This window comes from Desmodus rotundus, chromosome 5 (genome assembly GCF_022682495.2).
Source record: "Desmodus rotundus isolate HL8 chromosome 5, HLdesRot8A.1, whole genome shotgun sequence".
NCBI classification, from domain to species: Eukaryota; Metazoa; Chordata; class Mammalia; order Chiroptera; family Phyllostomidae; genus Desmodus; species Desmodus rotundus.
The window spans coordinates 46,575,782-46,591,435 of record NC_071391.1 but is presented as its reverse complement, the minus strand read 5'-3'; the positions used below and the strand labels follow the sequence as shown (position 1 = coordinate 46,591,435).

The window sequence follows — 15,654 nt, the reverse complement described above, 5'->3', positions numbered from 1 at the left end:
ACTGGTGCCGATAGAACAAAACCATGTTCAGTAAAACAGATCCGAAACTGGATCCTTTGACCAAGGAACGGAGAAGAATGATCTTGTGCTGTTTCCTGGTTCTGCAGAGCTAGGGAAGTCTAAGACTTAAAGGGTTGGGGGCAGGGGGAGTGAGGAGGGCTCAGGGGCAGAGATTTCCCAGAAAGGGACAGAGAGTTCCCGGATTTCCAAGGGAGCTTGTGCTGCTCCCATGGAATATGCCCAGCCGTACACCTCCTGTCTCGTTTGATGTTAGATCTCCACCCCGGGTGTGATTTTTAGTGTACTAAGGAAGGAAAGTTCATCAGAGGGTCCCTCCGGAAGGAGTTCCAGGTGCCACCTTGGATTTTTCTGGAGCAAACCGGTTTCTTAGTTGTGGTCCTTGGATTATCTGGTTCCAGGGGTCAGGTGTAGGTGGTCTGCCTGAAATTTCTGTCTTCTCTTGACAAGTTCAACCTGCTTACATCAGAGGGTCTGCTGGGGAGAATACAAGAAAAGTAATGGCAGCTGAGAGGTGACTAATATGGCAGCACAACCTGATGGCAGTGCCAGACCTTGGGGTCGGGGCTCAGGAGACAAGAGCTGACAACAGCTGAGGCATTTATGGGGCGCTCAGTGAGCACCCAGCACAGAGCTGAGCACCCCGTGTGCACAAGCTCACTTCATCCCCATTGCAATGACGTAAATTCACACTATTCTACTCATTTCAGAAACAGGAAAGCTGAGACACAGAGTGTCCTACATCGCACAGTGAGAGGTTCTTACCCAGACAGCTTAGCTCCCTGGCCCAAGCTCTTAGCCATTACGCTGGACTTCAGAGAAGGGATTTCAACAAATCCGTCCTGCCTCCTCTACTATCCTCCCCAGACTCCCTGCCCTCCAGTCCCCGCAGGAGAGAGTCCTCAGAGCTGCCTGCCTGTCCTGCAGGGCGGACAACCTGCTCAGGGGAGGGAGGAGTCTACTAATAACCCCACCACCTTGTAGGACTTCCCCATTTACAGAGCCCTCCCACCTGCCCCAGTGGGAAGCATCCTAAGTATCGCCCTCTGAGGAAAACACGCCTAGAGAGGTGCAAGCAAGGTAGGCAAGGCCCAGAGCCGAGCCACGGAGACTTCCGCTTTGGGAGGGCCGGGGGCCCAGCTGGACACTGGGTCTCCCTGCTGATGACGTCTGTGGGGCACTGCCGCCTGCAGGAACCCACTGCTGCTGCTGGGTCAGTGCAGCCTCCCCAGCCCTGGACTTTCCTGTCAGATGCTCCTGGTCCATCTGCCTGACTCCAGGCCCTCCCCTCATGAGGACGAGGTCGTCTGGCCTTTCTACCAGGACCGGGACTCCAGCTCCAGGACGAGGCCCCTTTTCTGGCAGCCCGTACAACTTCCTTCTTACGGTTTCTTATTTTTCGATCTCAAGGTTGGGCCCTCAGCACCCTGGCTCAGGACATTTTCCACCTTCTGGGACAAGAGGGGCCTCAGGGGGGCATTTAGGATCACCCTTTGGGTGGCAGGAGGGGTGAAGGGTCCGCCTTCAACACCTGTTGTTCCTGAGGCGAGAAGCTCCTCTGAGAGGCTCGCTTGAGGAGCTCAGACCTTCCCAGGCACGCGGCATGGCCCAGGTGTCAGCGTAAGAAACGTGCAAACACACACACAGAGAATTTTTATAAGAGTTTATTTAAGAACCAAAACTGCTGGCAGTTGCCAGGATGCAAGACCTCAAATGCTCCGAGAATGACAGATTGGCGGTTTCTTTTGTGCATTTGAAATTAAGGAGGGAACGCAAGGAAGACTAAAGGACAGCGGGAGAAAGCACGGTGGGGTCGGGGTTACGGGACAGCTAATTATGTGCTGTCTTGAGGGTGGTCGGCTTTAGGTGGAGGGGCCTGAAAAGAGGCCTTTCCCAGGGGTGTTAACTGGATGCAGGGAAACTATGGGCAGTCTTGCTTAAGGCAAAAATAATCCTTTCACTAAAGAAGTTATAGACCCCGGGGAGACTACCCCCCATGACCTGCCCAACTAGGAATTTGTGATCACATCACCCTGTGAGGTTACTTTCCATAGAACCCCCTTTTCATCCACAAAGATATGACATGATTTCCCACACACCCCTTCTGCCCCATACCCCAGGGGCCACAAGCAGGGACATCAAGGAGAGGTTGTTTCTTGCTGGGCCTTATTTGCCTCCACTGTCAAATAGCGTCTTGTGGTCCCTGCCTGACCTCCCTTGCTGTGGAGGTCCGACAAATGAGTGTGGGAGCCTCTTGCTCTGGCCCAGTGCCTCTTCAGAGAGGATGTGCAGACCATATGCAGGCAGGTGCATTCAACAGCTGTGACTGTCTCTGCACCCCCAGGGCAGGCGAGGTGTCAAGCTCAGAAACCTCCCCTGCCCTGAGGACACACAGACCATCACTGCTGCCGAATGCACATGCTCCAAACCCAGAGGGAACTTTTATGAGTTTATTTGAGCCAAACTGATGACATGTGCCTGGGAGTGAGGTCTCAAATGCTCTGCAGAATAACAGTTTTGCAGCTTCTCTTATGCACTTGAAATTAGGCAGGGATACAAGGAAGACTAGAGAAGGCAAGGCAGGGATGGGGTTACAGAACAGCTAACAGACCATGTGCTCTCTTGAGGGTTAACACCCCCTTCCAGGGTGTTACGACTGGCATTTCAAAAGTGTGTTTGCCTAGATGCACAGGAACAATGGACAGGGCTGGCTTAACACTTTTCACTAAAGAATTTATGGGCCTGGGCATGACTGCCCGCCATGACCTGTCCAGTTGGAAACATATAATCAGATCGCCCTGTGAGGTTACTGTCCACAGAAGAACCCCTTTTTTTTTCTCCACAAGCGACAGAGGCCGGTGAGGGGACTGGTGAGCACCTGAGCAGCGCTTCAAGGCTTTGTGATGTGGTTATGGCAGTGCCTCCGGTGTCAGGCTGCCAGATTTAGCAAATACTTGGGACATACTTATACTAAAAAATGACCTTTTGCTTATCTGAAAATCAAATTTCATTAGGCGTCCAATGCTTTATCTGGTGACTCTTCTTCCTGAGAGCTCCGGCGACCTAGCATGCCCAAGCATGCCCACCTTTGGCTGGATGGCCAAGGAGACTGAGATGGTGTGTGTCTGTGTGGGACCATGACGGGACATCAGTGTGATGGTATGCTGGCTGTGACGGAGTCACCAGGAAGAGTGAGGATGTGGGTGACTGACTGTGTGCCTCTCTATAACTCTCTCAGACTCTCGCAGCTGCCTGGAGGCAGGGTTTGGGCTGTTTGCTGAGGGAGGCCCAGCGGGGCAGGAGACCTGCCCTGGGCAAACACTTAGATCCGGCTCAGGAAGGGACTAGGATGCACAGCCTATTGCCACCGGCCATCAGATTGTAAAGGACATGTCCTTCTCAAGGCCAAGCCCGCCCTGGGGGCCTCAGAGTGCTCTGCCCTGGGCTTTCCCAGCGGCCTCTGGAAACTGCTCTCCAATCTGCTACTTCCTGGTGACATCACACAGGTCACTGCCCAACCTTCTAGAACAGTGCCTCCCAGGATACTGCCTTGTTGCTCTGGGCAACCTGGAAATTTTCTCCACCCAAACCAGCAGGGGCTCCCCCAGAGGAGGGTAGGGGGAGAACGGGCATCAGTGAGGGCCTTCTCCTCAACTCCAGAGGGAGATGGAGGCAGCCAGCCATCCGTCCGACTAGATGGTGAGTAGGGGGGGTACCCAGGAGCAAGTTAAGGCTTGGGACACCGGGCAGAGTGGGGGCCCTGGGGCTGAATCTTGAGGCAAAGAGAGAGTGGTGACTGTGTCAAGGTCATCCCCAGGGTAGTGTAACAGCTAGGAGACCTAGATTCTTGTCTCAGCTTTGTCCCTGCTGGCTGAGCCTTTGTTTCTCTGGGCAGTGAGGGGCTGGGGCCAAAGGACAGTAGTCTGAAGGTTTTAGTTCTGATGGGGACCCAGCGGGGGAGTTGAAGGGAATGCTAGGGACCAGGCCGCGGGTGGCTCCGGCAGCTGCCCTGCCCCTGCTCCACTGGCTTTCAGGGAGCAGTGTGCAAAGTCTGGCGAGAATCTCTCCAAATGAGCCCCTGATCCCATTCCAGGAGTCACAGACCTGAGGCACTAGAGACCCCCATATGTGCTCTGACTTGCTGTGTGATTCAGGAGCATCCTGTGTCTCCAGGAGACTCAGTTACTCTCTCTGTGAGAGGCACACGTAAGACCCAGTGCTTGCTCAGCGCCCTGGGTAATAGTTCCTCACATTCCCTTGCCACCTCTCAGTTTGCTAAGCACCTTCTCCTTCTGGAACACACTCCTGCCTTCCACACCCACGCTGACTCCTGCTTGGTGATGCCCATTCTGGGGCAGGATCCAGACAAGAGAGAGACCTGTGCCTGGCCCTGGGGCCCAAGGGGCACCTCCATCCATTTCCTGTGGAGGGGGCCAGTGGCTGGGATGGGGCTGAGGGGCAAAGCAGACTCACACTTTGTCAGCCTTTCCCACAGTTTATTTAACCTTTCACGAGAATCTTAACAACCGTCATATCAAGGTGTTGTTACCTTAATACTTTCTGTTGAAAACTTGCCATTTGGGGATAGTTTATTTCTCCCTATTATCTCCCCCGCCCAGTTATATTTTTGATTACTTATTTGGGGGGTGAAACTGACACACTACCACTCTTTGCAACACTTCCCAGAGAAGTAGGTATTACTATTCTAGAAGCTCAGAGAGGACATGCCACCTGCCCTTGGTCACACAGGTAGGAAACGGCTATAGTCAGGATTTGAATCCAGGTCCACAGGCCCCTTGACTGCCAGATGGTAGGAAGCAGGGTTGGCTGAGGCCTAGGACTCCTTTTCAGGCTCCTTCTCCAGGTCCCCTCCCAGCCTTCCTGGGATCACTCTTTGGTCCTTGTGCAGACGGGACCCGTTTAGTTGCTTGGGAGTATTCGAGACAGGATATGAATCTGCTTTGATCCTGGCATGTGTGGGAAGCTGTCATAAACCCCTGAGCCAGAGACATCCAGATTCCTGGTAGGGGGTGCTTGCAAAAGCAAATTATTGATGAGTAGGATGGGGAGTGATACCCTTCTGTCCACCCACTGGTCAGTTAGCATGGCCTGAGCCTAGGGCTCAGGGTTGAGCCCAGGGCATGGCCATCTAAGCCCAGGGGTACCAGGTCACCCACCGTTTCTGACCCAAGATTGAAAAGCTTCATTCTTGGTTAATCTATGTTAGGATCTGAGGGATGGTTTGGTTTCTGCCGTCTGTATTTCCCTGTCTGCCTGAGACTGGCAGCTCTCTGGGGCTGGGGGAATCCTACTGTCAGTCTGCCCTCATTACTACCTCTTGCTGTCACCCCAGCCTTACCTGTTACCCTGGACTGGGCGATAGGCATGAAAGGGTTACTGCCCTGGTGCCTGTGAACAGCTAAAATGTGTGTTATCGGGGCCCTCGGGAGGCAGAGCCACCAGGCCTATGCCCCCTCTCTTTTCCTCATGGCAGATTCTAGAGGCTACTGTTCACAAAGCAGCCTCTGCTTATGTGTCTTTGTGTCTCCCACAAGCCTGAGTGTGAAGCTGTCAGACAAAACCACTGAGGCCAGGGGAGGGGCAGTGATCTGCCTAGAGTTGGGGTGGAGGCAGAGGAGGTACACAGTGAGAGCCAGAGCCCTGGCCTCCGGAGCCCAGAGCAAGCCCACCTGCCACCCACTCCCAAGCACTTAAAGACTGTGGTGATTATCTGCCATCCATACTGCAGATCTAAAGTCTCAATTCGGGGCCTGAAACTCACTTTATAGGATTTCCTTTATAGAATGCCATCTATAAAGGGACATGACGGCAAGGAGTTGCTTGCCCTCATGTCCCTGCTCACCACCACCACTTTTGAAACATCTTAAAGCCCGAAACTCCTCAGGAAGAAACACCTGTATTTGCAAACCCATCGAACCGACTGTGATAACTCCTCATCTTCCTCTAGCGACTTGAGGAGAAGCTGTTCCATCTCAGGGCTCTGAGGCCAGGCGGCTACACATTCTGATTGCCTCATTTTACGGGTAGGAAACTAACCCAGAGCAGATAGGCAGCCAGAGCAGAGCAGAGAACCCTGTGTGTGAGGGGAGGAGGCTGAGACCTGGGTTCTGGATAGGATGCCGAAGTAGGACATACTCACTGTGTGACACTGGGCAAATGGTGGGCACTTGTTGGGCCCTGTTAGCTGCCCATCACTCTGTGGTCAAGGGACAGTCCCTGGGGTCAGTGAATGTTCAGCTTTGGGCCCTCTGCCACACTGGCCAGGCCTTGGAGAGGTTGAATTATTAGCTTCAGTTCACACAGAGCAGTTGGAGGCAGAGCTGGCACTAGGACCCAGAGGGCAGATGGCAGCCTCCCAGGCTGGAAGGGGTGGCTGGAAAGCTGGTGGACATATCTCCCCATGGCTATGGAGCATGGCCAGCTCTGCCTAGCAAGGGACATGGAGCCCCAGTGCTCTGGAGCCAGAAGCTTTTGAGAGCCTAGTCTAGTCCATGGGAGGTGTGTGGACACGCACATGGGTGCTCAGGAGGGGTGGTGGTGGACAAGGGCCAGAGGCTCAGGCTGGAGGGGAGCCTTCTTAAAGCTCCCAGATGGGAGTGGAGATTTTGCCAGCCTGTGAACCTTGCGGCTAGCGGTTGGTCAGGAATGCAAGCTGTGGGCATCTCTGATCTGCTCTTGAGTGTGGTGGGGTGTGTGTGTCCATCTTTGGGTCTCTGGGGTGTCGTTTGGCGGGGGGTTCTCCGTGTTCTGGAGTCAGCATGCCTGTGTGTAAGTAGGTTGTTGCAGAGTAGTGCACCTGTGAGTATGGGAGGGGGGGTAGAGAGAAGGGGTTCGCAATTACCTTCCAGTCTCTATTCTAGCACCTCCATGCCCCTCTTCTCAGAGCTCGCTCTATCTTGGCCCCTCCCCGCCCTGTCCCCAAACCCTGCCTGAGCACGTGCCCTGGCCGGGTCAGGTCCCCTCCGGGAGGGCGGGGAGGGCGCTAGGACCCTGCGGGGCGGGGCGGGGCGGGGCTCCGAGCTCCGTCCGCTATACCTCCGCAGCCTGGAAAATACCAGCTCCGGCGAGCGGTGGCCCCGAGCCCCCGAGCCTTGCCCGGAGGGAGGGAGGGGGCGCGCGGGGCGGGGGCCACGGGGCGGGCCGAGCGGCGGGACCCACTGCTCCTCCCCCCAGAGCCCCTGCGTGGCCCCGGTCGCCGGGGCAGCGGCAGCGCGGCGGCTGCGGCGGCGCTCGCACCCCGGCCCCCGGCGGCCCCGGCGGAGCAGCGGCACAGGTGAGCTGCCGGCCGGCGAGCGTCCACCCCGCCGGCACCCCGCCCCGCGCACTTCCCGCGCCGGCGCCGCTACCCGAGTGAGTTGAGCAGCCCCGGCCAGCACTGCGCGGACATCTCCGGACCGTCCGTCACCTCGGTCCCGGCCTCCCCCGGGACCCGACGGGCTCTCGCAGCCCCTCCCCCCACACCCGACACGCAGCCCCCACTACAGTCCCAGAGAGGTCTGGGGTCGCTCCTTGGGGATGCCCCCAGTGACGGCTCTGCGCTGGTTCGCCCTCCCCAGGGGCCAGCCCCTGCTCATCTCAAACTCTCCACCGCCCAGGACCCCGGACAGCCCCACCCGCGCCCCCAGCGCACTCACTCCCGTCCCCAAACCGGTCTTGCAGGTCCAGGAAGGTGGCGTCAGCATCTGCAGCCGCGTCGACGTAGTTGGAACCTCCGCGGAGGACCCAGGAGAGCCGGACTAGGACCAGGGCCCTGGGTTTCTCCATGGAGAAGTCGGCCTCAACAGAGCCGCAGGGGCCTCGGCCGGTCCTGGGCCGCGACAGCGTCCAGGTGCCCGACGACCAGGACTTCCGCAGCTTCCGGTCAGAGTGTGAGGCCGAGGCGGGCTGGAACCTGACCTACAGCAAGGCCGGTGTGTCTGTGTGGGTGCAGGCTGTGGAGATGGATCGGACCCTGCACAAGATCAAGGTAGGGTTGCGCTACTGCACGTGCAGCCTCACCGCCTCCGACGGGGACTCTCCTGGTCCTCCCGCAGAGCCGCAGACACCTGCTTGTGCATTTCAGAGCAAGCCTCTTGCTGGGAATCGGGAGGAGGCACAGTTTGTTCTAAAAGCCCCCATCACACAGATGGGCCAACTGAGGCCTGGAGATGGGGTGTGACTAGGCTTGTAGTTCAACAAACTGAACCCAGGCTTCTGCATGCCCCTGCCTCATCCACGAAGGTGGACCACTGCCAGGCCCATCTAGGAGAGTGACTCCCTCAGGGACCCCTCTGCCCCCACTAGTCTTCACCTGGTACTGATCTGAGTCATTCAAGGTGGGAGACTGAGCCCGTCTCTCCCTGGTTCTCTCATTCCAAGCTGGGTCTCTTTCCCTACTCTCTGCACACTTGGGTGCCAGGGACCTGATTCCTTCCTGCCTGGTGCCCTGCTCTTCCCCCTTCCCTCCCTGTCTGCTCCCTGAGTCTCCTGTAGGGCCTCAGGATTGAGGCTGGTAGGTCCTGAAGGAGGGCTTGGATGTGCCTGCCTTACTCAGGGCCAGGCTGGGGGTGAACTGGGGGGTGAAGGGGAGGCAAGAAGAGGCAGGGCACATCAGCCCCTTCATAGCCATCAGCCCCGTTCCTCATAGCCCCACGATTTTTCTCTTTGCCTCGTCAGGACAGGCTTAGGGTGTGGAACCCCATGCGCTCACCTCTCTTGGGGAACTCTATAGGGCAGAGGCTGGTGAAGACTCCAGTCCAAAGGCATCAGTCGTTGCCCCTAGCACATCTGGCCTTGTGTGAGTGCCACATTTTGAGGGGGGTTGGTCTCCCTGTAGTGGACTCCTGGCAGTAGGCTGTGCCCTTTACCTCCCTTCCCTTTCCCTTGCCTCTTCCTTCCTGTGTCCTTCTGGAACTGTGGAGGTGTGTTATTCCTGTTGCAAGGGATGGTGGGCCCTTCCCGCACTCCAGCCCCTCCTGTCTGGGCCCTTCTCTCAGACTTAACTCAGGCATCTTGGTCTCATCCCCGGAGACGTCTGACCCTCCACCGTCTCTGACCTTGTGCCTTTCTGATCCCTTTTGTCTTAGTCATTTACAGCTTTGTCCATCTGTCCCCATGTGGCCCTCTGGCTCACCCTTTCTGGTTTTCCTTCTCCCCTCTATGACTCTCTGCAGTCTGCTTTTCCCTCTGGGACACTCTGCCCAGGCAGGCCCGAGGACCATGGGCTAGAGGACCTTCCCTGGGGGCCTGACCTGCGTCTGAGCCTGAGGCGCAGGGAAGGGGAGGGCAGCTGGTATGTGCCAGCTTGGTGCACACTGAAGACAAGGAACAGGTCCCATCCTAGTTCGTGTCTCCTGCACCCAACACAGACAGAGCAGGGATGTTGGTTGAATGAAGGATGGAATGAAGGAAGGAACAAATTGAACAACTGAACAAAAGGTGAACGAGATTGTTGTGAGAACAAGGTTGTTTTCCTGACCATGACCTGAGAAGGGCTCAAGGATGGCTGCGCAGTGGGGTGGCGAGTGTAGTTTCCCCACTGAGCTGGCTCTCCAGAAGGGGGAAGGGGAAGATCTGAGCTGAGTCTCGTACTCCCACCCTGTGTCAACAGGGTGGAGCTTCCTCCCCCATCTGGCTTGGTTAATGAGTAAACCAGCCAGGTTCAGGACTGGAGTTGATGGTCTGGGGGCCAGACCGCCACTACAGATCAGACTTGTCCCATAGCCTTCCTTGGGGGCGGAGGGGACTTGGAAAAACCAGGGCATTGCGGGCTTGTGGTTGGGGCAGTCACCCTCCCTGGCAGCCAGGACCCTGACCCTTCTTCTCTCTCAGACTGAGCAGAGACTGGAGGTGCCGAAGGGCCCTTGGCAATCCCGTGTGTCATACTGCCCCCTCACTGGGGTGCAAGTGAGGATGCTGAGGCCCAGAGAGTTTCAGGGGCCAGCCCAGGGTCATATAGCCAAGTTCCAGCAGAGCTGGGCTTGGAACCCAGGTATGCAGCCTCTCAGCTTAGCCCTCTTTGTCTTATTTTTCTCCAAGTTGCTGCCCTCCAGGTCTGCTCCCTCCAGTGGGGTGTAGGTTGGGCAGAACTGGGGTGTCATGTACCCCACTCCTGGTCCCCTCGGCAAAGTCAGGTGGAGCTCTGGAGATGGGCAGAAGTCCCTGGACTGCCCACCCCTAAAATTTCAGGAATACCATTTCTAAGAGCCCCTGCTTCAAGCCAAGCATTTTTCTCTGTCATCTAATGTACCCTCAGGCTAGTCTTGGGCAGTGGTAGGCTTGTTTCTGTGCTACAAAGAAACTGAGGCCGAGAACTGTGATGACATTGACCTAAGGCTACAGGGCCGCTGAGTAGAACCCAGGCCAGCCTGGCTCCAGAGCCTCTGCCCCTCTGCGCCTGGGCTCACATCTTAGTCAACACTATGACACTCAACCCCATCAATAACTGTGTGAAGGACACCGTGTTCTCATCCCATTCTCCTTTGACAAATGAGAAAGCTGAGGCACAGAAAGGGGCGTGGCTTGCCAAGGTCACTCTGCAGGTCTGAAGCCAAAGTCCCAGAGCTGATTGGGTCACTCCTGGAGGCTGGAACTCAATCACAGGTGTTCGTTGAGCTTCTACCCGCTCCCGTACCTCCCCAGCGGTCTAGGCCCCGCCCCTGAGCTGGGAAAGCCAGTTGCCCCTGGACTGGCCCTGTGCTGGTAATCACGGGGTGGGGGTAGGGATCCGGATCTGCCTTTCTGCCTACCTGACTGATTTTCTCTGTCTTATCTCCCTTCCCCCAGACTTATATTCCCCTACCCCTGTGTGTAGAGGTCCCTGGATGCCACTGTGGCACTGGGCCTGGCATTTGGTGCCAGGACAACAGGAAGGGGCTGCTGGAAGCCCTTTCCCTCCCTCTGGCCTCCAGCCCAGCCTCGCCCAAGGCGTGCACTGTGCTCTGGGCATTGGAGAGGAGGCGGGCACCACCTCCTGGGAGGTCAGGCCCTGTCCCAGAGGCAGATATCCAACACTTGGGCATCCTGGGCCAAGGCAGAGGGCAGCCTGGAACCTGAACCCAGGTCTCTCAGTGTCCAGGGCAGGCTCCCGGGGACTCCGGTAGTGCTGCGGGAGATGGGAATCCAGAGGGCCTGCCAGTCAGTCAGGGCCAGCTGGGCGAGAGGTTGGTGTCTTCCTGGCTGTGCTGTCCTCTTCTGTGTGTGTGACAGTGGGCACATCCCTGCCCCTCTCTGAGCCGTCTCTCTTTCTGTGTCATGAGAGCTCTCGTGGCTCCAAGAGCCTGTGAACTCAGTGTTTGTGCTGGGCCCCGTAGGGAATGGAATGAGGAATGGGAGGCAGAAAGCAGGAGAGGGCAGGGCTGGGCAGGGCTGGACGCTGCTGTGCTCAGGTTCTCCAGTGCTGCTGCGGGCCTTCCCGGGCGCTTGGCGGGCCGTGTGAGAGAGAGGCAGAGGGAGAGACCTGGGCCTCGTCCTCAGAGGTTTTCAGACCCTGGTGGGGAGAGGATTGACAATTCCAGGTAACCCCTGTCCACTCCTGGAGCAGGCAGACCCCACGGCAGGAGTGGGCCCAGTGAGAAGGGGCTTGAGGGGCTTGGCGGCTGGAGTAGAGGTGGGAGATCTCTTGCGGGAGTGTGGCTGAGAACCTGAGGCTCCTGTTGCCATAGGAAGCTGGGCAGCGGGGCCCTGTCTTCTCCAACTTCCTGTTCTGTGGCTCCTCCCCTTACCCCTTGGAGAAACCTCCAGTAGCCCCTCACTGCCCTGTCTCATTAACCACCTGCCCCCCCCTCCCACGCAAGCTCTCAAGCCAGTGCTCAGTCCTGTCAGCTTTCGGCACCTTATTCTCTCTTCCTTTGAAATGAGGGGTCAAGGGATCATCTCGGGGATCTCCAAGGGCCCTTTTCACTTGTACAAGTCTGTGGGACTCAGAAGGTCATGGGGAAGGCGGGGGCAGGGGCGGGGCCAGGTGCTTGGTCTTTCTGCTGTGTCTTCACAACTGTCCTGTGGCATTGGTCTTATTAAGACCATCAAATAGATGTGGGAACTGAGACTCAGAGCAGGAATTTACTTGGGCAAGGCCAAATAGAAAGTGACTGAGGCAGGATCAGAACCCAGGTCCTTGAGTTCAAGGCTGAGACCTCTAAGGCTGAGATCTCTCTGCTCCCTTGGGCCTTTCTCTCTCCAGGACCTCATGATTCATAACTTTCTCTCTCTGCTGACTTGGGTCTTGCTGTGCTATGTCACTGTGGGAGGGCATCCTGGAGGGGACCCAGTTGGGTACGAGCCCAGTCTTTGCTGTGTGACCTTGGGAGTCACTTCACCTTTTAGAGTTAGTTTTCTTATCTGTGGTGGCAGAGGTGGGAGTTAATCTGGTTTTAGGGCTTTGCATTGGGTGAGTTCAGGTGCAGGGTGGGCCTCTGTCCCCTCTGGGCCTCAGTTTCCCCATTTCTACAGGAAGTTGCTGGGCAGGTGGTTTGTAGAGGCCATCCTGGCCTTAGGCCATGGTAGGGGGTTCTGGACACAGAGTAAGGGCAGATAGCTAAGGCCTTGCCAGCCTTTAGGTGGGGGGCGGCGGGGCTCAGAAAGAGAAAGATCAAAAGTGGCTGGAGACTTTAGAGAAGGCTTTCTGGAGGAGGTGTGTGGGTCTGTTTGAGGCTGTAGGTGAGAGAATACTGGCTCCAAAGTACCAGCCACACGGCCATAGGCAGGTTGCTGCCCCTGCCTGGGCTTTCACTTCCTCATCTGTTAAATGTGGATGGTGGTGCTGCCCTGCCTGTCCCAGGCATTTTCATTCATTCACTCACAAATTTAGTGGGTGTTCGCTTATAGGGCCTCTGCCTGGCCCTGTGCTGGAGGTTGGGGACAGAGAAGGGAATCAAACTTGAGCCCTGTACTCAAGGAGCTCCCTGTTTGGGTGCTGAGGCAGCCACTTGTCACAGGAGCTGTGGAGACCCAGAGGGGGGGCTCTGAACCAGCCTTGGGGACCTGGGAAGACTTCACAGAGAAGGAACGCTCAGGTGATCCCTTTTGAACTGGGTGGAGAGTGAGGCATACCGGTTTGATAGCGCTGGGAGCTGGCCATGCAGAAGAACAGCTATGCAAAGGAGCAGGCAGGAAACAGGGCAGTGCAGTAGGAGAACGGCAGGCGTTTGGTGTGGGGCTTGGATCTCCAGGCTGGAGGTGTTGAGAGAGCTAGACTAAGGCCCCTAGGACTTGGATCCTGGAGCTCTTGGGGTTTCAGGGGAGGGTTTTACATAATGCAGTGGGAGGAGGAGGCTATTGCTGTATCCTCTGGACAGAGGGCCCGAGGCCTGCACTAAAGGAGGTGCTGCTAGGAATGGAGCAAGGGATTGCATCCAGAGGGTTGGGAGGAACAAAGGATGGGACATGTGGTCATAGGATAACCCTTTGCGATGTGTCAATTGTGAAGTGCTATTCAGGTTGAGGTGTGGATGCGCAGCCCCCTTGGTGCCTTTTTGGGGACAAGGAATCCTGTGAATGGGAGTAGGGCAGGGAGTGGGGTGGGTGCCTCTAGTCAGTGTCCCCTGGGGCTAGAAGAGACCCCAGCCGCCGCCAGGCTGGCTCTGGAGCCCTCCCTGCCCAGCTCCCCAGCCTCTGGCTTTTAAATTTTAACGAGCCTCAGCTCAGTTTCCAGTTGAAAGTCTTTAAAGTTTCAGGAGATAAAAGAAAGGAGGGAGTCCAAGAGACAGATGGGTCTTATTTCTTCCCCCACGTCCCCACGCCGGGCTGGGCCACGTGGAGCCAGAGTTGCCCCATGACCCCATGCATCTGGCACTCTTTGGGGATCTGGGACCTCCCTGGGCCACTCTAGCCTGTTCCTGAGGGACCAGTGGCCACACACCTGGGCACCAGGTTGCCACTGACATAGACAGGGATAGAACCCTATTCCAGCCATGACCCCTGACCCGGACAGATGTACTTGCTCCAGCAACAGGTGGGAGGAAAGCTGCTCAGACCAGGTGGCAGGCTTGAGGTGCCTCCCTTTATCTCCTCTGGCATGCTGGGGCTGGCGTTGATACGCTGGAGCCCCTGGAGCTTCAGAAACACAGGCAGTGGAAGAAAGTAGTGGGTCCAGAATTTAGTGGTGGGTCCCATGCCAAATGCAGGCTCTTCTCACCTGTCATTAAAGAGAGCCTGGGGCAGGTGGCATGGGGCACGTGGCACAGGACAGCTGGAGCAGTTCTCTGGGGCCTTAGCTTAACTGTTGCCTCCCTGCCTCTCAGCCTGGGCTCCCTGCAGGCAGGTACTTGCTACCTCTGATGTCTCTAGAATCTGTATGTCCTGGGGCAGGAGAACAATGCTTGTACATGTACCCCCCGCACTCCCCCCGACACACAGGGGGTGTGAGGGGGTGAGCACCCATGCAGTGCCCAGGCCATTTAATTTCGTCCTTTCATTGCATGTCCTCCACCTTCCCCTGGTTCCCTGAGATGCCCTCTACCATCTCCAAGACCGCCCTTCTCCGTCTTTGGACCCTCTCAGGGACCTGGTACTGGGCCAGGGAGGTGGTGAGGCAGAGCCTGACAACCAGAGGGGATGGTATTCCCTTGTGTGTCTCCAACATTCAGTCATTCAACACATATTTATTGAGCACATACTACACGCCAAGTTTTGTGTTATATCCAGGAACTTAGTGGCACACCAGACAGATTAGGCCCTGCTGTCATGGGTTTACATCTTGAGGGCGAGATAAGCAAAACAGAAGCAAGCGAATGAGTAAATAGGACACCAGATGGTGGTTGTGTGCTTCGAGGACAGGACGGTGTGATGGGGCTTGTCTGGCCTTCTATGTGTGGGCGTCCTGTGTGGAGCTGGGTTGTGGATGAGCGTGTGTCCTTATTGAACATGTGCTGGTGCGCCTGTGAGGTTGTGTGTGTGCCTGAGTGTGAAACTGTGTGTGTTTCTGTGTCTGGTGTTACTCTGCGTGTGAGTCACACCCCCTCACTGCAGCAGAGCTGTCTCTGATCCAGTTATGTCTCCTCAGCTGTCTCCCGGAGGCTCCTGCCCCCTGCTCTGTGCAGCTCTGACTCTGTCGAGGTTTCCCTTCCCGCCCCCATCCAGCCTCCTGGCCTGGCCTGGCCTCTCTCTGGGCCTGTCTGTGGGTCTCAGAGTCTCCCCTGAGGGTATGTTTCCTATTCCTGTCTCTGATGGCTACTGCATTTGCCTTAATGTAGCTACGTATCCCTTTCCTCCATTTTTTTCTGTCCCAGTTGTTTATTCATTCAACAAACTTCTCATGCCTCCCACATACCCTGTCAGCTGCTATGCTGCTGCTGGGGACCAACACGGATCGGACCCAGGCACTGCTCTCAAGTCCTAGTGGGAGGCTGATATGACAGACCTCTCTGAGAGCTCAGGCTGAGGGAGGCCAAGGGCAGCAGGAATCTGGCGGGGAGGGGCTGGGAGGCCAGCAGGAGCCAGGCAGCAAGTTGAGAGGGTCTTGGTGAGTCCCTCAGGGAGGTAGATTCCCAGGGACTGAGTTGTGCACTCAGGGTGAGGAAGGAGTGGGGCCAGAGCCAGAGCGAAGAGGATGCTTTGCAGTTAGGGTTTGCCGACGGCAGAGAGAGAGGCAGCAGAGTCTTTCGGGCTGGTCAGTGCCATCATTAGCTCTGGATGTCA

At 56.8% G+C, this 15,654-nt stretch overlaps 1 protein-coding gene across 4 annotated transcripts in view; it reads left to right on the top strand.

Annotated features, from left to right (window-relative positions):
- Positions 1-3,565: 3,565 nt before the first annotated feature.
- STARD10 (StAR related lipid transfer domain containing 10) overlaps positions 3,566-15,654 on the top strand; it is a 29,836-nt gene continuing 17,747 nt past the window's right edge. The window contains exons 1-2 of one of the 4 annotated variants that reach the window (XM_024572610.3): positions 3,566-3,717; positions 7,699-8,005. In XM_024572610.3, the coding sequence (XP_024428378.1) occupies positions 7,802-8,005 (204 nt within the window). In that variant the 5' untranslated portion in view covers positions 3,566-3,717; positions 7,699-7,801. Of the gene's footprint in view, positions 3,718-6,425; positions 6,538-7,108; positions 7,390-7,698; positions 8,006-15,654 lie in introns of those variants that run through there. The other 3 variants (XM_024572611.2, XM_053924571.2, XM_053924572.2) reach the window with 3 other exon arrangements.